We start from the raw sequence: 23,967 nt of genomic DNA, 5'->3' as shown, positions 1-23,967 counted from the left end.
CTCCAGAAAGTTATCATCTTCTGAGCAAAGCTGAATTACCTTTTACTCTTTTGAGAATTGTGGTAATGCTGATGGTTTTGCCAAACTTCAGGGTGGGTAATTGTGTACTTGCTACTCAGAATTCCCACAGGCATTTCATTCAGACATAGGATCACTGGCTTTTTGCTCCAGTGAAAAGGCAAACAGTCATGAGAGCATCTTCATGCTGTTGATAGTAGGTGTGGAAGTACTTGATGTGCCTTGCAGCACTTCACAGGTTAACATAGAGAAGTTGATCTCTGAAAATGTCCTAAAGGCAGTCAGGAAAATTCTACTCCTAGGTAGATTAGAGGTTTTTACAAAACATGCGGAAAAGAGTGTATAACCTGAAAAACAAAGATATGGCAGAAAAGAAGAAAAAAGAAAATGAGACTGTACCAGTCTGTGTACTAGCTAAGGGTGAACTGTGAATCCTGCACTTCTGGAGGGTCTAGGGAGATCAAAATACTGGGATCAAAATATCAGAAAGCAAGACCCAGAGTAATCATTTGATAAGGAAACAATTTCTCGGAGTGATAATCTTCAGTCCAGAGTAATCTTTGAAATCAAGCCATGCTCTTGGCCACTCGACCACTACCAAATAACTGAGACTCAGAGAAAAGAGTGAGGCTGAAGGATGACAGTCAAGCAGGGAAAGCACACAGAGATGCACGTGCCTTGTCAGTCGGTGTGAGCTGGGGCATGACGCAAAAAAATGCCAAGAAAGCAGTCAGTCACTCATCCTAACTTTTACCAGAGCAGGTTTTTTAGACAGAGGGAACAATGACAGCAGTGCTAGCTCAGATATTTGTTTCATAGAAAAGGAGATGGTAGTCAACCAGCAAATTAACGGGGTTTTAACTTGAACACAAATGGGACATCTGTTACATTTCAGTTGAATGCTCATGAACGTACCGTTGTGCTTCCAGAGACACCTCAATTTATTCCAAAAGAATAAACATTAAAAGTAAGATTTCAGGTCATTAAAAGTGTGAGTTATCCCCATGAAAGGAAGAAGTGTATTAATGGCTAAGTAGGGAAGTGAAAATGTGAAAGAATAGAGGTAAAAGAGTACCTGTTATTATGTTCTACATGTATTAAAACTCTCATGATAAAAAAAGTGCCTATACTGCTGGAGCGTATATCAGAACCGTCAAGGGAGAAATGGAGAATGTCTTCAGAGGTAAATAAGTTCTCTAAAGATTAGGGAGAGAGTTCAGTTCTTCTCTGGCAATTCCTGTCCTTGGGAGCTTCCCCTTGTCTGAGTAGACACTAGTGTATAGGCTCATGGCTTGCAAGTGGGATCACCAAGGGAGCACGGGTCACGCTTTGGACACTAGGGCTAGGGACATAGGAAGAGGGAACCCTTGGCCTCTGCATAGGCTGAAAGGAGAGTAATGTATATTTATACATATATATTTATGTATATACATAAGGAAACATTTTCTATAACCAGAAAATACAAGTGTTTGGAATTGAATAAAATAGGAATGAAGCATTTTTATGTTAGAAGGCGTGTGGCAAATGCGCATAAAAATGTCTGCTACGATTTTGCATATGCTGACAAATAAAATGACAAATTTTCCCAGCACAGTAAGTTGTTACTGCCGGAGAGAAGAGTCAGACTAAGAATCTGCAGATAGTCTGTTAGTAGATAGTGTCCAAAATGGCAAGCTAAAAGTTTTTATTGCTAAGCTGAGGAGAGGGTTTAGGTTAAGCAGGCTTTTGCTTACAGCTCCCCTTACGTCCTCAATGATAATACTTAAAGTGTTGCTGAAACCTGTTTATCTTTTTAAAAATCATAAAATAAGTATCAGAGAAGGTCTAAAATATTTTATTAAAGCCTCCAACGAGCTGTAGGATTGAGGAAAGTTTTCCAAAATGCTGACAGGACATCATTAAAGGCTGCAATCCATATGTCTGGTGGGTAGCCCTGCTGCATTAGCAAACGTTAGCCTGTGTAAGGACAACTTCAGTATTAAGCAAATCATAAATTGGTTGTACTTATAAAGATTAGTTGTTTTTGTGCCTAGCAGTGGGAGCCAAATAACTTCCAAGCGATTCTCTGAGCGCCTCATCGTTAAGAGTGAGCGTGCCAGATACCGGCAGACCTGAAGTAAGCATTAGTTCAAAAGCATGAGCTAGATTTTGGTTTACTCTTGCTTGTTGAAGGCGCCAGAACTTCGCTTCCCACAGAAGCATTGATGAGCTATTGCTATGCTAGAAATTTTTCAGACCAATCTTTCTGCAACAAGGAGCCTGTGAAAGCCTGTCGAATGATACACTGCTGGCTGTTTCCAATCTTTTAATCAATCTCCCCTGTCTAACTAAACAAAGGACCATTCTCCCACAGGCAGGTGAGGGCAGCAGATGTGAATATCCTGACAGAAAGTAAAATGACTACAGCAGTATCTTTGTCAAATGGGTGAGTGGTGTTAAGCAGACAGTAAACCTGCCTCAGCTGTAGCAGCATTGAACTGAAGGGCTTTCTTAACTGCCTGAGGGCAAAAAAAGGCAAAGTGCATCTGAATGTCTTGCAGCCTCCTTGAGCCTGAAATTGTAAGGTAGGAATAACAAGATTGCTGTTACATATTTTAGAGGCCAAAAGCTTAGCGGGAATCTAAAAAGATTAACATTTCATAGAGCTGGAAAGAATATGAAAAGTTGTTGTTTCCTGAAACAAAAGTGAATTGGGAGCGGTATAAAGCCACCTGCTCAGTCTATAAGCCACCCTTTTAGTGATGGAAGGTAGGAGGAAACTTGTCATCAAGAATTAACGTTAGAGAACTCTTCATCCCACAATAATATCCCAAAAAGAGATGTGAGAGAGGGCCAAAAAAAGTTACGTTCTTAGAAGGTTTAAGAATCTTTTTAATCTAAACTGGTTCTTGCACCCTGAAACCCCCCAAAAGGGACCTGACACTGTTGACACCTGCTACCGCAATCGTCGTTTGGCCCGAACAAACAATTCATGTTTCAACTTGGTGACTGAAGAAGTAAGCATCTACTTTCTAATATTCAGTACATTAAAAATTCATTATAGACTGGATATTTTATTATTTAATCTTTTTTCCAAAGTGTGACATGATTGCAATCTATTCTGACTTCTGCCAGGGTGTACCTTGATTAACTCAACAGAGGAAGCGGTCAGCATCTTGCACACATAGTAACATTCAGTGGCCGCTGTTACTGGTGTGCCAAGAATGGTGTTTGCTATGATATCCTAACAGTGTTTTTCTTACTTTGCCTTTTCCTTTTATTGTTGGAAACATTCTTAGTATTTAAGGCTCTTGGAGCTCTAATCTTACCTTCCTCTCTCCCTCCTAGTGTCTATCAACTTGTTGTCAAGGAGGAGAAGCTGCAGAAAGCACGGAGAGCTGCAGACATCATTGAATGCTTCTCTGTCCCAGTGAGCTACAAGAACGCTTCCAGTCTTGACTCACCACACTACTTTGCAGCCGAGCTGAAACCCATCAACCTGCCTGTCACACAGCCATTCACAGTGGGCGACAACAAAACCTACAATGGTTACTGGAATGCTCCGCTTTCTCCCCTGAAAAGCTACAGCATATACTTCCAGGCTCTTAGCAAGGCAAATGGAGTAAGTGCAGAGAAAATTGAAGTTGGATCTGTACATATGACCACCTCTGTCTATCCCCCTCATCTCTCTCCTTCCTTCTCCATCGGATGTCAGTTTAACTCATCCTTATTATTACCCTTTGACAGAAATTTGATGAAAATTAAACATGCCGCTACTTGTCCTTCACTCAAGTCTCTCTCTGATGTCTAGATCCAATCAGAAACCAGCCATGCTCCCCAACATGTGTGTAAAGACACGTGTTGGCATGTGATTTACAAAATCAGTTGCTCAGAATTTGGATTTTTTTGTTTTGTTTCCTTGCATATGCATGAATGTCAGAGTAGATGCTATTGTGCTTTTAAAAAGACGTAACTGCAATATCCTGATAGCCTCCAGTTCACCATGCTTGTGATTTTGGAGGAGACATTACGAGATGAGAGCTACCCAAAAGCGATGAGTTTGGATTACCTTGTAGCTTGCATTTGGTGACATCATAGCATAGGACTTACAGTTGGGAGTTTCAGCTTGAATAAGTTGTACTGCAAGGAGGACTATGTGCATGCCTGTCTTACTCCTTTTGAATACCATGGACAGTATTTTTACATATACTTACTCTGTGATATTAAGTTTAAAAGGAGACAGCACAGGAAGCAGTCTGCCCTGTTCTCAGACTCAAATGACATACATGCAATGCCTCAACAGATCCCATCGTAGCAAAAACGAAGACCTCATTTCCATCTTCTATTCCAGCCTACAGTAGTTTGTGACCTTCTAACATTCCTGTTCCAGATCTGTTCAGCTAACAGTGTACAGGCCAAATCCAGCCTAAGCAGTCGTTCCCCTTTTTCCCCTTTGACTCCCCTAATTGTTTTTGTTATCACATAACATTATACGATTTGATACTCTGGCTTCATGAGGAGTCTTAGGGTGCCAACATGGCATCAAGAAGTTGGGTAGCCAGGTGTGTTATTAGCATGTTTGCCACTGCTTTCATGAATTTAACTTAAAGGTGCATAAATTCTCTTTAAGATATCACCTCTGAAAGAGCAAAATTAGAAAAATCAATCAAAGGTGAATGGTGTAGGCTTTGGTGTCCACTTGGGATAGTGTCTTTTATGCCCAAACTGCAGCTGCACATCACTGAGGACCGTACATCGTTTAACAGGCTAGCAATGCCAATGAACGTTCACAACATATCTTGGTGTTTTACTACCTTCATTTATCACCATTCTCCTGCAGAGTTTCTGCTGTGTGGCTGACAAGCACGAATCTCTTCAATACCATGCTGTTTTTCACCTTGGTTTCCTTTCTAGTCGATATAGTTTCCTTCTAGCACTGCTCAGTTGATTCAATTTTGGATTTGCCTTTATAAAGGAAACTCTGAAATAGATGTGTATGTCTCTCTGTGTCTAGTTAGCTCCCCCTTGTGTGATAGTTAATCCCTAGTGAATGGATCCCCAGGGAAGAAAAAACTTTATTTGCTTAAGTACAATATGTTATGCCATAAATGTGTTATAAGAATGGAAGTGTAGGCTTCCCTTACATTCTGGATTAAGGCAGCACTAATGTGTAGTTCCTGCTTTTTCTGGATCTCTGTAGCTGGCAGGTTGCATCACACTCTATGTACAAGGTGATAAGGACTCAAAAAAAGGTGGCTTTCTTGGGCTGTTCTAATAGGAACACAAGACTGTAAAGGACTTCTTAAGCATGAGTTCATCAAAAGAGTCTGTATGCCAGAGTACACAGTTTATGACAGCATGAGAAGTATTCTGCCAGAAAAAACAAATTCCTATTTGAGCAAACAGTCATCTCTTGTGTTAATAATTTATATTGGTATAGTATATGGTTATATATCCTTGAAGGGCAGTGTTATAAGAAAAATATAGACGAAATGTCCAAGAGCAGAATCTGGATCTTCAGAGGAGCAGATGTGATACTGTTTCTTGATAAAATCCTGAAGCTCCATGTTTCAAATGTTAGTGTCTGATTTGCATCCAGTCTTTTGCAGCTGTAAATAATAAGTTTTGTTTCATTCCCAAAATTGTTTACAGCTATAATTTGTATTTAAGTGTTCTGGGTTTTCACTTATTTCTATAACCTGAGCCGCTTTGACTGGTCTTTGTAAAGCCTACTAATAATTATGGCTGCAACATGGCATGACTGATAACGCACATCTGCAAAAAATCTGAAACAGTAACAATTTAGCACAACTAAAATAGAGCTTTATGTTCCCTTGCACATGAAAAACTTACCAGAACATTGCCACTCATTGTTTAATTAGGTTAGTCTATAGTTTCATTCATCACTGACAGTTGTGGAATGATGAAACTTCTTTCCACACCTGGAACCCACAATGAAAAACCTCTGTGCGGTGAACCAGAACATTTTCCTTTGGAAATGTAGGACTCTGGGGAGAGCTTATTTTGAAGAAACATTCTGTATTTGGTCAAAAAGCTTGATTAGGAGGAGGTAGAGTGTTATAGGAGTTCTGCATTGTTTCAGCTCCTCTGCACATGGAGGGTTGCGCTCATTTGGTGTTCTCGTCTGCTCTGCAGCCATTAGCCGTGATTGTTACAGTGAAAGGAACATAATTAACAGCTGGATGCAAAACAAGTGTGGCAAATTGCTGCAAAATCAGATCAGGAGCTTTTCTGCCTTCTCTTGTGCAATGTCGTACTTGTTGTTTGAGAGCTTGAATGAGATCGCTGTCGCCGATGAGTTCTTTTCTGTGGACAAGTTGCATGAAGTTTGGTCAACGTGGTGTTGCTTCCAGACAGGGGTCTAAATAGAACACGTGTGAAGCAGAATGGTTTTCAGCTTTGTTCTACAAAATGCTTCCAAATGGTGTGAATTTCCCTCCTAGGGACTGTTGAAAGCCAGATGCTGAACTGAAATGTGGCAGTTTGAAGTAAGAGGGGAAAAATAAGAGGAAAAAAAGGAAACGGAAGCTCCGGGCTTTGTAACTGTGGGGGTGAGAAACACCATTAGTTACTGTTTAATTATTAGAAGGAGTTATCACAAGTGACATAGCAAGAAGAATGGACAACTGGCTACGCTCTCCTCTGGCAGGATCTCCGCACACGCCGTCACAGCCATCCAGGTAGTTAACTGATGTTTGCTGGTTGTCCTGCTGCCACCTGCTACAGATGGCTGCCTGACAGCGCATGAAGTTTTCCTTGAATGAAAAACTGCCCTGAGCTCAGCCCCTTTAAAACACCAGTCCTTTCAGTTTTTATCCCACTGAAAGGTGAGGTCAGGGTAGCAACAGCGCGTTATCCTTTATCCTCTCTTACGGTTATACTAACTTAATAATCAAAGTTGGGTGTTGCGGGTTTTACTGTCCCCAAGTTCTTTATCTGAGTCATCGTAGGGGATAGTCTCTGGTTAGTGATCCAGCAACATGCTCAAATGGGGAGAGTTCTTTGGCTGCTGTGAAACCTGCCTGAATTTCTGAGAGGCTCAGAAATGAGAGCTTCCTAAAAATCCTTCCTGCAGTTGCATTCTACCTCATTGACTTAAAATAAAATCTGTAACGGGACAGTTGCAATCAATAACTCTTGGCCATTGTTCCTCTAGATGGGAGATGAGGCAGGAGCCTTTGTAATGCAGCTGGAGATGATGTGCAGGACGCTGCCAGCTGGTCCTGCAGCCTGGTGGTCCAACAGGTGAATGATGTTTTCAGGCCAGAATTGTGAAAAGTAGCACCACGGGAATCAATGAGAATATTATTTTTGAGGGAATGATAGGCTCTACAGAGATTCTTATTGATTTTTTCCTCTGTAATGACTTGTACTACATGCACAATCGGGCAGTTCATTATTATCAGGGGGCTTCAGGCTGGATTTCTAGATGCTGACAGATCTACTCACAATACACAACATTCTTCTGGGACATTTTGGAGGTATGATAGAGCTGCCAGCAGAGAGGTGGCATTCATCCCTGTGGAGGTGGACCACGAAAAAACCAGTGAGGTACCTCAGTTCAGCAGCAGCCCTGTTCTGAAAAATGAAGTAGCACCAAGGCTGCCTGCATTGCTTCTGTGAGCTATGAAACAGCTCTATGCTCAGTAGGACTTTGGGTGTACAGTTTTGCTCACGTATGCTTACTGCTTCTTAATCTCATGTTGGAGCTGCTGGGGCAGAAATAAGGTGGCTGTGGGAGCTCTTCACTCTTTATAAGCCCCTGTTGCCACCTCTGGTTGGCCATCTCGGTTCAGACTGTGTGGACCTGAGTGTTCTCTTGATAGCTCTATCAACAGCATAAATAAAATCCTCCAGTCTACCTCATGCTTGAGAGTTTGATAGCTATGGGTATTCAGTGATTAACTATATATCATTGGAATAACTTTCTGTTTGAAATAATAAAAGCTCTAACCACTTTGTTAAACCTTCCTATTCTGAATGACACAGATACTAAAAAGAGCTGATAGTTGGAAAGGCAATACTAGGTTCAGCTTTGTCTCTCGGAGAACTAAGTTTCCTTAAGCTGGCAATAGAAATTATAGGGGAGTCCCTTGACCCTGCACAGTTATGTGCACATGATTCATTTTAAAGACAGCAAATAGTTGGCTTCAGTGGGATAAACAAGAAACACACCATCTGTAGCTCCCCTGAACTTTTGCTGAGGACCAAAAAAAAAATTTCCTTAGGGTGTTCAGTGGACAAGATCATGGTTTCTACCCTGTGTGAAGCAGGTCGCCAACGAGCTCAGCGTATAGATCTGGGACATGGGAAACTGAAGTTGAGACTGAGGCCAAGCAGGAGACTGGTAATTGCTTGTGTTGTCTGTGCAGCAGCGAAAGTTAAAACTGCCTGTTCCTGGCTTGAGCTGCCTGGAAACTGTGCCTGTTGCAGGGCAGCCCGCAACGGTACGTCTGGGGGCAGCAGGACTCACTGGTGCTGGCAGGTGGTTCTTCAGACGAGGCGTGCACTGTTTAACTAACGCGTAAGTCATAATAATAGTAAAGGAGAGAAAAAATTGTGGGTGTGAAAACAGATGGATGAAAAAGCTCTGCTGCTTTTATTGTTGTTCGTAGTCTGTAAACAGCAAGCTGTCATTTTAAAAGAAAAAAAAAAAATTCATTTGCCCTTTTAGGTTGTGAAGCTGCAGCTGTCACATAAACATATGTCCTGCTGCCCTCACAGCCCTTTTCTGCAGAAAATTTTTCCCGTCCAAACACTAAAGAGATAGAGGTGGAACTTGTCTTGTTATCATCCAGGGTACTTCAGTGAAATGTGTGTTTAGGAACCTAGATAATTAGCAGACAGCATCAGCTCCCTTTCTTTGAAAAGGGAGGAAACAAACTATATTAAAAGAAAACTTAAAAAACCCCCTGAAAATTCAGAGAGGTGCTAAAACAGGCTCATGGTGTGCAGTTTCAAGTCTGTGTGCATGAGCTATGTTGGCAGAGAGGGCTTACCCAGCTCCTCAGCACAGTTTGTGTCCTCTTCAGAGCATCTCCAGCTCGTTCTAACTGGAGGTCTCGGTCTGCGCTCCGGGAAGTCTACGAGCACTCCGAAACACAGTCCTCATATTGCCTACGTCCATCGGGTGTGGATTTAAAAATTTAGCTAGGGTTCAGCCTTAAGCGAGGGTACACCATAATCACGTTTTATTCATATGGAAGTAAGTTGCAGGAAACAAACTTACGTAAATACGTTCTAGTAAACACAGAGATGGGCTTAATACGCAGATTTCTGGTTACAAAGCATGTTTGGAAAGGGAAGTTGGATCAAGAACAGTAGGACATATTCATGCTGTATTTTCCCATTCAAAGGTCTTGGTTAAAATACGCCTACATTGTTCTTCTACTGTTTGGATATAAAATGTTTGCCATAATCTGGCAGTGATATAGAGTCCAAGTAGTAGTGCTACTGGGATCTTAAATGGAGTTATTCCTGTGACTTCAGCCATAATGCGAAACAGATATCTTACGCTGAGTATATAGGATCTTGCGTCATCATTAAGATTGTTGTAGGTATAGAAAGCCTTCTAAAACTTCTGTGATATCATAAAATGGGAATTAGGTATTACAGTGTTGGAAACAACATTCAGAAACAAGACAGAGACTGAAATCTGGGGAAATCATGTTTGGTGTTTTGCAACTTTTTTTTATCATCTCTTTATTTTGTGATTTTTCTTATCATTGCTTTCAGCCATCTGCATGGATAATTGAGAGTTACCTACATTGTTTATTCCTGCTTTACTCTTGGCAGAAGCAGCTTACTTTACTGTGGGCAGGAAAGAACCTTGTCTGAATCAAAAGTAGTATTTTTCAGAAAACAAGTGTGATTGTGGGAAAAATGGTTTTGATGTTTTTTGTTTTAAAAAAAAAAAAAACCACCACCACACACATTTTTATTTATTCTGTTTCTCGGTAGAAAAAAACCTTACAAACTCACAATTCTCAGCATCAATCAAAATAAAACAGAGTAAATTTAAAGAGATCTCATTTTTATGAGACACCAAAGAGATGAGTAATGGGTTGATCAATGAGGTGATCAATAGAAATCGATAGAATAATCAGCGCTAATCAGGAATATAGACTAAGTTCAAGTCTTTAAACTTAAGCATCCCTGGTAGCTGGTTGTCTGGTCTCTGTACAGGTTTCTTTTATGTTTTCCTTCTCAGAAGATGCAATTTGAAATGAAGTTCTGAAGTCCAGATGTCTTGTTCCTCTAGTGATTGATTGCCTTTGCTTTTGGCAGTGTCAGATCATGGTCTTCTAATAACTATGATTGGCTCTGGTAAATGCAGCAATTAGTAGATGTAGACGCAAACAGAACATACTGCATCCTGTCTTCTCAAATTACCCTGTGGGAGGGTAATGTGCAGGAATATGCACATGCTGAAATGAGATTAGTTACAGCATCATTAACAAGATTCCGGTTTTTGTCTTCTCACCTCTTCTTTTTTCAGCATTGACTAATTTATCCAGCTTTCTGTTACACTTTGAAGCTAGCAGAAAGCAACAAATACAAAAGAAAATTTTCTTCAACAAAATGCGAGCAAGTGTCCACCTACTTCTAGATTGCAAAAATGCTATCTTGGGGTTTTTTTTGGCTTTTTTTTCTTTCATTGCCAATTTTCCAGGTCACCTTGTCATGGATTGTAAACTACATCAGGATCTGTCTGTCCTATAATTCCCAGCATTATGTGCTGAGGCTGTGATCTGAAAATAAAGCTGTGTTTTTCCTACTTCATGTATAATCACTAGTAATAAAGATTTTGGATTTCCGGAATAGCTGGCAGTTTGAGCTGATTATACACGAGGCAGAGATGAACGTGGAGCTCTGTTGTGCCACTATGTTGACTTTGCAGTGCCAACGGTTGTACAAGTTGTGTACAGGAGGTGATTTTTGAGGGAGAGACTGGTCAATGCACCAAAAAGAGAAGCCTCTGGTTTACTGGGATAAACAGTGCTTCAGTCCCATTCTGGGGGCTGTATGGCTGGGAAAGGATGTCCTCAACAGACATGATTTGTCCTCGGTGATCCAGGAGTTCCTTAAGAGAGTTTGAAGGCAAGATTGAAGGGACAGATTGTCCTTCTGAATATTTTGTTCTTTTTAGACTCCACACAGGTTTGCTTATATCCGGAGAGCATGGCTGACTTGTATCTTGAGGAATGTGTAGAAAGGGATCAGAGAGAATCTCTGTTGCACTTCCCTGTGTGGATCCTGCAATTGTCCCCTTCTTACAGGCAACATAAGTGTGAGGCGAAAGTCACGACGGGACCGTGTGTTTCTGCTCAGGCCAAGGAGGATCTGTCACAGATGGAACAGATTTTCTCCAAGAGCAAATGCAGACTTTCACAGCATTCATCTTTTATTGCTTGAGGATGGAATGAGGTGCTCAGCAGTGCATTTGCTAGGCTGTTGTTTCCAGAGCCCAGACAACATCCATATTAATGGAGCATTGTTACACACGGTAATTTATGCAGTATTCATTACACCTGAGACATGTACAAGAGCGTGTAAAGGCACAGAGTGCTACAGAAACCCTGCAGCAGATTACTGCCTGACAAAGTCAGCTTTTTAACCAAAGCAGCACAATAAGGCTTGGATGGCAATCGTGTATCGGACAGGAGCAATCCATGCCAACAAGGGCTGTAGAATGCGGCGCTGGGGATACAAGAAAGGATGTGTTTTCAGCGGAGGTGGCCTGAGAAGGCTGCGAGATTGAGCTTTTAGTTAAGCCAAATACAACATTGCTGTTCCGATCCAAACCCCTGTTTACGTGGATCTGTGGGCTCTGAGGTGGATTGAACAAAAACGTTGGGTTTTATCCCAGCTCTGCAATGAAAAACTGCAGTGCTGCGGGTTGTGTTTGAATAGCTCATTTGGCAGAGGCGGCCATACAGCATGCTGTTTCGCTTCACATACCTATCAGAGAGCTGAAATATTCAAATGACTACTTTGATGTCTGTTTGCCATGTGTTTAAATAAATACCCAATTTGCAAAATTTGCAGTAATGGTGCATGAAAATGAGATGTACAGTTGCGTGTACTTTTGACCCAAGGCTTGTCTGCCTATTACAGAGCAGGTCATTTAACTAGTAAATTCTATTAGTTAATCAGGCAGTTATGCAGGACCTATCACTCACACATTGAGTGTGGAAAAACATGTTGTCACTCTTAACTTCTCAACAGCAGAGGAGCAGCTGTAGGCAAGTCCATTAGTATGGAGTGTTTTATGCAATGAAAACTGTTGGTGGCATTTTCAGACATGAAGTGAAAGAAGTAAGAAAAAAGCTTATTTGTTTTAGTACTTTTTTAAAGTAATGTGTGTTTATTGTAGATGGGCAAATTATACACCTTAATGTTTTTCTGTATATTTTATTTTATTTTTTAGGAAACAAAAATCAACTGTGTCCGGCTGGCCACAAAAGGTATGTGAATCTACTTTTCCTTCAAAGCACAATGCCAGTAACGTAAAGGCTGCAGTGGTGACACAACTTGATTACAGTTACTATTCAAAGAACAAGCCTTTTTTTCTTTTTTTTTTTTTAAAGGAAGATTACAAGGGCAGAACAACAATTTCCTGAACCACTTCACTATATGTGTGGACTGTGTTATTTTTTAAAGATGGGATATCTCTCTCTGTGGTTCCTCCTTTCCCTTATTCTGTCGACAGCTTTCCTGTCCTGAGGACCGTTCTTGCTGTTGGCAGAATGTCACTGAAAAAGCTTCCTGTTAACATCATTCTCTCCACAACTTCATAAAGTAGATAAGTAAGAGGAGATCTCGCATAATCCTAACCTTGAACACAGCGGGGCACAATTCTTACATCACACCATTTTCATGGTAATATTCAGCAACAGAGCAGAATACATTCCCTATTTTCATTGCAATTAGTTCAGATTAGACTGAACTGGTAAGTCAAATAAACCCGACTGAGCAAACCTGGGACAAACGGTGTTAAGGTGCAAGGCTCTGATCCCCGGGTTGCTTCACAAGATGTAGCTCTTGAGGGACCAGCGATGACAATGTCTGGATTCCTTCTTGGAGCTTTGAGTTGCTTTTTCTATGGACTTCAGAATCAGCCCAGGGGCTGCTTTGCCAGCAAAGGTGTCAGAAACCAATTTACCTGTAACACAAACAGAGGAGTAGCTGTAAAAACACTTCCTCAACACATCGTAGTCTCAAAATGAGCTCTGAGGAAATGATCGGGAAATTGCCATGGGCCGTGCTACGGGTGGCTCTCCTTTTCCAAAACACATGGTTGCCATGTTGTGCTCTGGCTGCTTTGCTGTAATGTGGAATAACTGCATTGCTGCCTCTGGTGTCCTTCCAGAGTAAAACAAAATTGACAGGAACCCGTGACCCTTTTTTCTTTGAAGCACCATCCCATTTTTTCCATTCTTTTCACTCCTTTCTGTCTTGTGGCAGTAGCAGAAGATAATTACTTCTAGGTACTTTCTCCTAATCGTTTCTGCATCTGCACTTACAGAGGAGTTGAGAGGGATCAAAGAAGCCCCAGCTAACAGCTGCTGCGTAGCAGAAGAGGACTTTTTCTGTCCTTACATGGAGGCATCTTGGTCTGTTGCAGAAAGCCATGCACTGGGATGGCAGGTGCTGCATGGAGTTCCCACCCATGCAGCTGTTTTCCCTGCTGAGACCCGATACGCAAACTGGTGGGGCTGTAAGCAGTTGTGTCACCACTGAAAGCCAAGGAGGATGAGCCGTTTCACCCCATTCTCCCTTTCATCTGTGGTTCTGGCGCTCCCCGTATCCTCTTGTTGTTTTCCTTTCTGAAAGTCCCTCATAAAATCTTTATTTAATTCATTTCTCTGGGTTACGAACATTCTATGTGTCTCAGTCTCCTCCCCACCCCCAGTTTTTCCAGCTGGTAGTGATGTGACCATTTTGGACACCTTATTTTGGCTTTCTGGTGGTAGAAAGAAAAAGAGCAGGAGTGGGTAAGACAAGTCTGGGTGAAGTGAGTCTCCCTGCGGTTTTCCCAGGGCATGACTAGAGGCCTCTAATGAGAACAGAGAAACTGGTTTAATTCATTTTTGGAAACTTGCAGTTTCTTCTGTTTCTGTCATTCCTTCTTCTGGAGTTGGTCAAAGAATATTGTCATGCTAGCAGGAAAGATATTTGCTCTGTGACTATTCAAATAAAAATAAAAAGCTGTGTAGCTTGAAAAGTCCCATTCTTGCATGACCTTTTGATTTGCACTGTCTGTTCTGGGTACTTCAGAAAAGCGTCATGTAAGTGTTTTGACCTTGAGTTGACTTCTGCAAACTGATTCAATTTTCATTAACCTGTTAGGTCACCAGGAAGAGTCAGTAAACCACCCTCATTCTGTCATTTCTGAATGCCTTCTCTTTTTAAAAGGCATCTCTTACTAATATTAATTTGATAAGACATATAAAAGAGATGGGTAGAGCCTGAGGATGCATAGAGCAACTATTTTGTGGTGATCTTATGATTTAGGGTTTTTCTTGATTGACCTGAATGGAAAAGGACAAGAAATGATGGTAGTACGAGTGTTTATTCTCACTGTCTCAATGGATATCACTTTGGGTTTATAGGCAGATACCTTATTTCTATCTGTGGAGTGTGGAAATCTCTGTGGAAATTCTTCCCGCCCTCCCCCCCCCCCTTTCCTCACTCTGTGAGTTGCAATGTTGTATTCCTCAGTGCCTAGCTGTTAGCAAGGACACTGGAATACGCACAGCTGTGGATAATTTTATGTAGTTTTAGCTCTTCCAAGGTACAGTATTGCCTGCAGCTCACAAGCAAGGTGGCATCACAGGCAAATTTGTAGTGTTGGTAACGTAACTGTATCTCCTGTTGCTGGCACTTGTGAAGTATGAGCCACTCGGCAACAGCTGAACTATGTGGTTCTGTGGTTTGGAGCTTTCCCATGGTTTCAGATTTCCATATGTCATGAGACTGAATTCCCACAATACATTAACTCCATATGAACAAAAGGGCTTGGACACTCCACATCCCAGCCCCTGAAGAGGGGTGTCATACCTGCCCTCTCTAGTGTGTGCCAACGGACAGAGACTCACAAAACTATAATTACATTGTGACCTGATCAAAGGCTGATAGCTGGGATGTTCTAGCTGACCTCCTGTGTCTCTGCTGTCTTCTCTCTACTCATTATATTGATTATCTTCAACGGCATTACCCTGTATTTGCCTTTATTTGCATTGTTGTCTTTCTGAGGATAGAATGAGCGAACCTGTAGTCTGCCTTGAACAAAATCAGCAGAGCTGCTAACAAAGATACCACTGTGGTGTCTTTGGTAAGAGTCAGAAAAAAAAAAAATCAGAACTTTTTTGGCATCAGGGCTAATGTCACCATTGACAGCTTAAAAGCTCTGCTTTGAGTTGGTACCGGAGAAAAAGCATATTCTGTTTTGATGCAAGAAAATAAATGCATACTACTGGTGCCAGACCAAATGTTTATTTGGGGCTATCAGCCTCGTTTTTCCATTCCTAGACGTTTGACATTCCAGTAGCTCCATTAATGTTAGTGAAATGAGTTCTGATTTACACCAGTGATGGGAAGATTAGGATCAAGACATGTTCAAGCGAGGCAAGTGTTCTCTTGAAGGACTGGATTAACAAGGGCAGCAAATGTGAGTGTGGGAGTAATTGGGCAATGAAACGTGTTAGGCAGTGTGTTACTGGGGGATTGTAACGCCTCTTGGGTGTTGCTGCAAGGCACCTGTTAGAAGCCGAGTAGCTTTAATTACTTGAGAGATGCATGAGGCTGTTCCACTGTCGCTACTTCAGCAGGCTGGGAGGCGACTTGCTTTCTATGTCCCATTGCCTCACAACCGAGCAAATGAAAGTAGACAACTCTTTAAACAGTGTTTTAGTCCATTAAAGAGAGTTTTGGAGATTTGCCCATTTTCTCTCCTGCCCTTTTAGCAAGAAGTAGACTGTTCGGCGTGACCCCTTTTCAGTTCAGCTCTACACGGGAGCTGCTTCCCGTCTCTCCTGGTGGTGCGCTCTTCTCCGTGGTTTTCTACGTGCTCCCCCTGTTTAGATGAACTTGATTCTTGTGGTCGCAAGAAAGATCTCTCAACTCTTTGTGTATTATCTTCTTAAATGTTGGGAGAGGTTCAGCATTTCAGAGCGCTAGGTGGTGACACCAGGAGTGCATCCCCCAAAGCAGAGCTAGCAGATACCCACCGTGGCAAGCACATCTGTTGAGCTTGTTTCCTTCCATCCAGTGTCTCAGTATAAGAGTTGGCTGACGCCGGTGGAAGGAGCCGGTGTCAGGGACTCATCATCAGCCTTTGCTGTGGTGACATTTGGCAATCCATCAGAAAGCTCTCCGCGTTTGTCCAGTCTGTGTAGCCATTTCACATCTTACCAGCATGTTTTAAATCCATGAGCATTATTAACCTTTTGTATCTGCGTATGTATTTATTTTCAGGTTCATTGGTCTCAGATTTCTTGCCACTTCCAGCCACAAACATCTCTCCTCATGCAGGCCGTTCCTCTTTTTTAAATTACTGGAGTAATGGCGTCTTTTGCAGCGTTAGTCACTTGGATGCATATCAGCATAAAACACTCTTTAAAAATAAGTTTCTAATTAAACCCTGATTTACCAGCTCTCTGCCATACAATTTTCATTCAGCCGGTTTATTTATTAGTTTTGCCATTTGGTTTCCTTGATGGCATTTGTTTTAATATGTCCCATTCTTTCTGAATTAACTGACTTGTTCTCCCTGTCTTAAAGCAACATATCTATATTGACACTTTATTAGAGAAAATTGCAACCTCTTACCAAGAGAGAGCATTTACCTCTTGTATTCTTAAAGTGCATTAAATTAATTTCACAGTGTAATTGAAACCAAGGCAGAGGGCTCATTAATGGTTCCTTATCTCCTGATACTCATTTCTTCTTTCTTTAAAATGTGAGTTTTTGCAAATGAAAGAATGGAACTTTAATAATCATTATGAGGTACATTTTTATTTTTTTCCTTTTTTTTCTTGTGCATGCTGCCTGGGAACGATTTTGCTTGTTCTTAGCAGTAATAGGTAGGCAACAGGTGACCACGCGAAACCCGCCCAGCCTCTTGAGCACAGGTGATTATCAGTTCAGGAAGAGGAAAAGTGTTCAAACTTCCGGAAGGCTGAGCAGCTTCATGACTTGTTGTTTCCTATTTGGTTTGCATGGGGAAATAGTTTTACAATTATTCTAACTAGAATTAAAGGGGGTACTCCTTACATGGCACTGCTTGTGCACTGAAGTGAGTATACGCTTGTGCAGAGGGTCCTCTGGAGGTCCAAACACCACTTAAATCTTCGTAAGAGCACTTGAGTGTGACTGAAAAGTTCCATGGATCCCTTGCTAACCCTCTGCAGAGGTTGAATATCTCCCTGAGCATGCATGGAGATGACCATGATTTATTAATTAAATTTTCTGGGGTTGGTTGTTACACTTACTCTTAGACAGCTGAGTCCTGCTGTTGAAGAAATGATGACAGAAGAATGAAAACTAGAATTTGTCAGTCCTCTGTATAGAAACTTCTGCTGGAATCAGAGACGTTGCAGAATCAAGCCTCAGGAGCACTGTGTAAAGTCATTCACAGGTCACTAGTGGGGAAGTTCAGAACTTCTCAAGGGTTTTGCAGTTTCCATCAGAATGAACTTGAAGGTCTGTGTGTCATAAACTTGCCTCGTTGCATATAGCACTGGGACCAGTACCATTGTTTCACTCCAGAAAATTTAAATAGAGGAAATCCCATCAGCTTGTGGAAATACTTTCTTCCACTTTAGCCTGATGTGCATAGAACAACTTACTGGGATGTGAGAGTTATGTGTGATTAATACGAAAGGGAGGGAGAAGGAGGACTTGTTTCTCAGTTTTGGGATGGATTAAATTTTTGTAAGAATCTTCCTCTCCCAGTGCTGCATGGTTATATTCCTATCTAGTTCTGACCTCTTCACCCAAGAATTATTTTAACTACACATCAGGACAGCTGTAATGATACAGGGGAAAAAGGGTACTGGGATTACTGTGAAGTTCAAATGCCTTTAAGATTGAGAGAAATGGTCCTGCTTTTTTGTAGTGCCTCAGCACCGAAAAAGGGAGGCTCCCAGGAGTTGAGTGCTTAACAATCTTGAGACCTCAGAAATGAACCTGGGTTGGAAAGGTGACCAGTGAAATCATGGCTGGGCGAGACTGCAAAAAAACAACGGAAAATGAGGAGGAAAAACCCTCCTACTGTTCACACACAGTTTTGCTGCATGTGAAAACCATTCATTTAAAAGCTTTTGCTCCCTCAAATTAATTTAAGGGGGCTTTGTTGTTTTCTGAAATATGTTCTGGTTTTGTAGACAGATAATGTATTTTTTAAACAGATCTAATCCCACTTCAAATCTGTTTGTCATTGCATTTTGTCTTCTGATACGCTGGAATGTTATTCCTTTGACAGGTTAATTCTGTTTTGTGCTATTTATTTCAGAGGATTTTATCACACTGTTTTAAGTTGAATGCATGAAATGTTTTTTTTATTTTCCCCTGAACAGAGTTATTTTTTAGCACAAGTCTGTCTGTCAGCATAATTAATTGTTAATAACAGACAAACTTACGTTGCTCTTACTGAAAAATACTCCCCGCTGAGGAGACAACTCAAACTTCACTTAACCCCGTGAGCATCTTTACTTTCACCAAATTTGGTATCAAGACTTAGAGGGATTTAAAATGTTGACTTTAGGGGCTTCCTTAACCTGAGGAGCTAATGAACAAACCTGGATTAGTGAAGAACCTGGTGCAAAACTGGATGAGGCCACAAGTGAACTGAGTTTGATAAGCTCAGCGAGTTTCTAGAGGACGTTGTCTGCTCTAGATCTCTGCTGTGCTGACAGACCCTAATCTGGGGCTCCCCAATTAAAATAAGCAGTGGGAGGGGAGGGGCTGGGAGAGGCACAGTGGTTAAGGTAAAATTTGGGATAGATTAGCAACAGTAGACTGAAAATATCACCACTGTAATTCAAAACATCCTCTGCTGGGATACACTGGGTCACTTTAGAAAAGAAGGGTCTTTAGAAAAAGCAGAATAAAATTGATTATCGCTGTATGAGCCAAGTCCTTCTGGAATCAAGGCAGGTGTGGGTTTACCTGGAGTGCTGTGGGGGCTGTTGTCCCCTTACAACACCCGCCTGCTGTGACAGGATGCTGCTGGCCACGCGTGGCGGCCGCGGCTGGTAGGTCGTGCAATCACCTTTGTTTGCAGATGAAGTGGTACCCAGGCAAAAAAAAAAAAAAAGAAAGCGCAGTAGTTGGACATTAAAGCCAGAAGTGAAGGTCAAATCAGAAAGGATTTATTTTGGTTTGTTTAATTTTAACACAAGGAGCAATGCATGATGGCTGGCTTGTGAAAATCAGAGTTGTTGGGTTTTTTCCATCTCTTCCACTTGAAGGTTTGCGGGAAGAAGTGTCTGAATGTCCCCTGAAGCCTTCTGCACAGGGCCCGAGAGATGGGGCAGAGGAGGGGGCAGCTGCGGGTGGAGGAGCGGGAGGAGGGCCGTTACGTTTCGGAGAACAGCAGTGTGGCGTGTTCCTAATCCTCGTACGCTCACACCAACTTATTTGGGTTGTCAGTATTTCTTCTTCATTTCCCTATAGGTGGAGATGCTTTCTAAGGTGTGTCGGCCACTGGCCAGCTACTGTGGAGCGCTTAAAGAGTTTTTCATAAACAGATTATCATTGTCGGTGTCCGTAATTAGCACTTCCCAAGCAAGGCATGACAAATGCAAGGCTATTACAAATAAATTACACCTCTGTTTCCTTAAATAGATTTTTCAATGAGCCAATGTTCAGATACAGGGTTGTTATTAATGCATTAGCTTCTCCGTTTCTTCCAGGAACTGGACATTTAAAAAAACTATATGGTAGCGTTAGGATATGTGACAATGTCACAAGAGAGGTAGGTGTGAAAGGCTGTTTCAGAATGCCACTGTAGAAAGAAGAGAAAAATCTTGATTCAAGGCATGCCTGAAAGTGCTGCTTCAACTTGGCAAAGTACAAGAAGTTTCCCCGTATTTTATGCAGCGCGCGTAGAGCGCGTATACGCAGAGTCCCTTTTTACTGTGAGGAGTATCCTCCTTTGCGTGCCGTTCGGTCAGCTCGCGGGTGACGTCTTACCGGGCATGGTTTTTGTAGGCCACCATGGTAGTTAAAGCACCTCTGACCAGCCGGGCTGAAAGGTGGCCTTATTTCAGTATTCATTTTATACCCACCTCTGGACTTTGCTCACTGGTTTTGTAGTTTCTGCAGCTGGTCTGGCTGTGGATTTTTATGATAACCGTGATGAGGGCAGAGTAACTGCTTAGAGGGGACTGGCTGGTGCAAAGGTCAATTAGTTTTTGTTCGTAGGGTGCGATGCGTCTATTATACATCGATGGCATTGTCATGCACTGTCATGTATTTGCCTGTATCAGTCAAAAAATAGATCTCCCTGTGTCTGCTTAAGACCATACAAAAATTAAGTCACATCTGTAAATGTGAACTTGTGATAATGGGAATTATACTTGTTTTCCAATTTTATAATTTAAAGCTAGTTTCTAGGTAGCTGTGCAAAAGAGGAGAGTTGAAATGGAAACATGCTACCACCCCCTGAACCATCGCATCACTTGTAGGCATCACAACAGCTGCTCATTATCTGAGCTCTTCTTTCAAGCAAATGTAATAACCTTTCTCATTCCTGGGGGCCATATATCTGCCGTTAGCACAAATTAAGTGCTTCTGTTCTGAAGAGAGAGGAAGAAAAACAGGAGGAGAAAAGAAAAGCCTTTGTGGTGGATTTGCCTGGAATCTTCAGAATCAGTTATCCTCTTACTGTTATTTTTTAATTCTCATTCAGTTTATTAATGCAAATCTTGATTCCTCGCTGTGTGTTTACCCTCATCCTCCTACAGATTCAACCCGTATGCCTGATAATCCCTCATACAAATTCTGGTCTGTCTTTCTCTCCAGGACTGCTTTGTTTTGCTGCTCTCTCCGCTTAGAATATGGTTGAAAGCTTTTGGCTCTCATCATTCTTTCCATTCCTTTTGAGCTTTGTTAAAGAAATGAGAACATCTCATTGTCGTCTTAAGCCTGTACTGTTTGCAGTCCTCAATAACTGCTGGAGGCAGAAAATCGGTGTAGTGACGTTCTGTGTCGAGATGCTGGTGGTGGTGGTCTTTTTTTGAATGAATTGCAACGATGAACTAGCCGAAGTGGCATCTGTCTTTCAGGTTAGCTTATGACACGCAGAAAGACTGGCATCGTGCGTAGCTTCTTGTGTCCCAGTACTCTGGGATACGCTGCTGAAGGTCGCAAACCAGTCTGGCTCGCGCAGCCCACGCGTGCGGCCAGCTGACGCGGAGGGCTGTTGCTGGGTATTGCTGGCTACCAGGTATACCCGGACAAGATATAAAACCAGCGCCCTGCCACCTTTATCTCCATCCTGTTGTTCTTACATGTACCTCTCTGCCCTTGTGTTTGCGTATGGGGGGCTATGTTTCAGAGATACAGATATAATCAGGATCTGAAAACATAAGGGAAAACATTTCTACATAGAGAGATGTTTCAATCATTTGTAGGCCATTCGTATAGAAAGCACCATTAAAAACAAAAAAAAAGGGAAAAAAAAAAATAATGTTTACAAGTGATTTGAGAATAACTGCCTTTTGAAAATAGGCCTCTAGGTCTATTAGGAAATTTTACATTCAGCATGCTGCCTGGCCATTATGTGCTACAAAGAAATTACTCTGAGCAGCTCATTTTAACTCATCATGATTTTGAACCCATTATTTTTCATTAATTTTTCTGGGTTAAGTAATGATCTGAAGTAACTTTACTGATTGGTTTTTCTTTCAAGAGTGACTTTCTATCTGAAAAAGTTGTATTCTTAGGTGTTGCAAATTTGAAACCAAAGCTAGCCTTTGCCAGGTGGACTTGTTCCCTTTCTGGATCTTTCCTGTCATCTGGCTGTGGCTGAGCCCGTATTACTTGTGTTGCTTCTCTCATTTTGTCCCTTCCTCATTTACACTTGCACCGTCCTTTTTTTGCCCCTGGGCATTTGACCCAGCTGTCCTTAGTGCCATTTTCTTTGCTTTCTTTTCTCCTCCCGTTGTGGTACCGGGTGCTTCTCTCTCCCGTGCAGTGACACAGCTGCTGATGATTGTGGTACCACGTCCATCACAGGACTTGGTCCTTCACGCCTCGCCAGTTGGAAATCTCACATAAATACCCGTCTTTTCCTCCTGCCTGTGGCTCTTTTGAATTCTTTTTTCCTGTCAGTTACATTTTTTTAAATGCAATATTGTAATTGCCGCTTTAAATAAAAAATTACAGTTTCAAATTACAGTTTGTGAAATAGGTTTTATAGAAGAAACTTGTATTATCAGTCCCTGCTTAGCTACATGTGCTCAGTAATCATTCTTTCCTGGACGTTCTTCAGTGTGCCACCTCTGCAGAGAAGGTCACTTGATATCTGGTGGCTTATTGTTTTCAAATAATATATCTGTGCATAAATTGCTGGCTGAAAGATTGGCACAGCATCTTTCACTCAGCTGCTGTTGCTGTTTCTCCCTCTCTTCCCCCATCCCCATCTGTGAGAGGTTGCCGTGGTCTGATGGAGTTGCCAGAGTGTCAGTCCAGAAATGCTAGTCTGCTCTTGGGTGCCTTGATGCCGAAGGCATATCCTTAATCTTTCCAAATCTAGAAAGTAAATAACATAATTTATTACTTAACTTGCGTGAGCATTAAGAGGATTTAAAGTTCATATGAATATTGCTGTGGGAGTGTATAGCGCTACGTATGAACACCTGCTGGTAAGTGGATGATTTTTCGCTTTTTTAGCATTTTGAGAAGATTCTTCTCTTTAGTTATGACTGGCAAAAACTTGAGTTTAGGCTGTTGGAATCACTTGCAAACCATCTCCCAGCAGCTAAACATGTAATCTCTTTCTTGTGGACTGAAACACTTTCAGCTCAAGAAATCTTCGGAAAGATGTGACTCTGGAATACAAAAGGTAGCCGTTTATACTGAACTTAATTTTAGATTTCAAAATTCTTGTCCTTAAGTTATCAGCCACTGCAGGGCCAGCTTTAACCATGGTCTGAAGCAAGGAGGGATTGAAAAAGCTGAAAGCTGCAAGGAGCCGGCACAATATGAAACCATGCTTCCAGTAGCTGCACCTTACTGAACCGGTCTGGGATTTAGGTTATCTATGAATCTGCGGCAGGATAGCTGGATTTGACCTTGGGTGCCTGTGAGTGCGTTACTGGGGGGGGAGCCATTGCTTGATGTTCCATAAAGCTGATTTTTTTGTGGGCTGATGAGGGAGGCGACTCTGGGAAAGAACCCATTTGCTCCTGCTCTGCTCTCTGCATCTCTGCAGCATCACCAGAACAGTAACTCCCATGAATGTTCTGCATGTAACGTGTTCTGTCTCACTGCAAGATGCTGGATCTCTGGGAATCTTGAAAGGGGTTGAAAAAGCAAAGTAAATTAGGTTGGTGGGAAAGGACTCAAATCTTGAAATAGCTATGAAGGTAAAATGGAGTGCTGGGTGAACATGGTTGCCTGTGAAAGTCAGATTCATGCCACTGGTAAGCTTCTGGGAGAGTGGATTTTGTACGGTACGTAAATGTGTGTCCCTGAAAGTAGTAGCTGGTCTAGTAGATCATGCACAGATAGGGAGTCAAGGGACCTGCAGTCTTCGCTCCTGTGGCACTGTCTTCTATCATTTGCCTTCCTTATTAAGAAAGTAAGCTTAGGGCAGAAAATTGTCCTACTTCATGTTAGTACGATGTAATGGGGTCCTGGCCTTAGCAGGGGCTCTGGGTGCCACTGAAATACACACAGTAATAACAGTGGTGACCTGTTCTATATCCTATTATTCCA

General features: G+C 41.8%; 1 protein-coding gene across 3 annotated transcripts in view; it reads left to right on the top strand.

Moving 5' to 3' along the window:
• PTPRT (protein tyrosine phosphatase receptor type T) overlaps nucleotides 1-23,967 on the top strand; it is a gene marked incomplete at its 3' end in the record, with an annotated part of 341,057 nt that overhangs the window by 242,587 nt on the left and 74,503 nt on the right. For 2 of the 3 annotated variants that reach the window (XM_082007343.1, XM_082007341.1), the window contains exons 11-12: nucleotides 3,346-3,619; nucleotides 12,449-12,485. In XM_082007343.1, the coding sequence (XP_081863469.1) occupies nucleotides 3,346-3,619; nucleotides 12,449-12,485 (311 nt within the window). Of the gene's footprint in view, nucleotides 1-3,345; nucleotides 3,620-12,448; nucleotides 12,486-17,096; nucleotides 17,154-23,967 lie in introns of all 3 variants that reach the window. The other variant, XM_082007342.1, reaches the window with a different exon arrangement.

Source organism: Phaethon aethereus (genome assembly GCF_964289735.1).
Source record: "Phaethon aethereus genome assembly, chromosome: 16".
NCBI lineage: Eukaryota > Metazoa > Chordata > Aves > Phaethontiformes > Phaethontidae > Phaethon > Phaethon aethereus.
The sequence above is the reverse complement of the archived record's forward strand: the minus strand, read 5'-3'. Positions and strand labels throughout refer to the sequence as shown.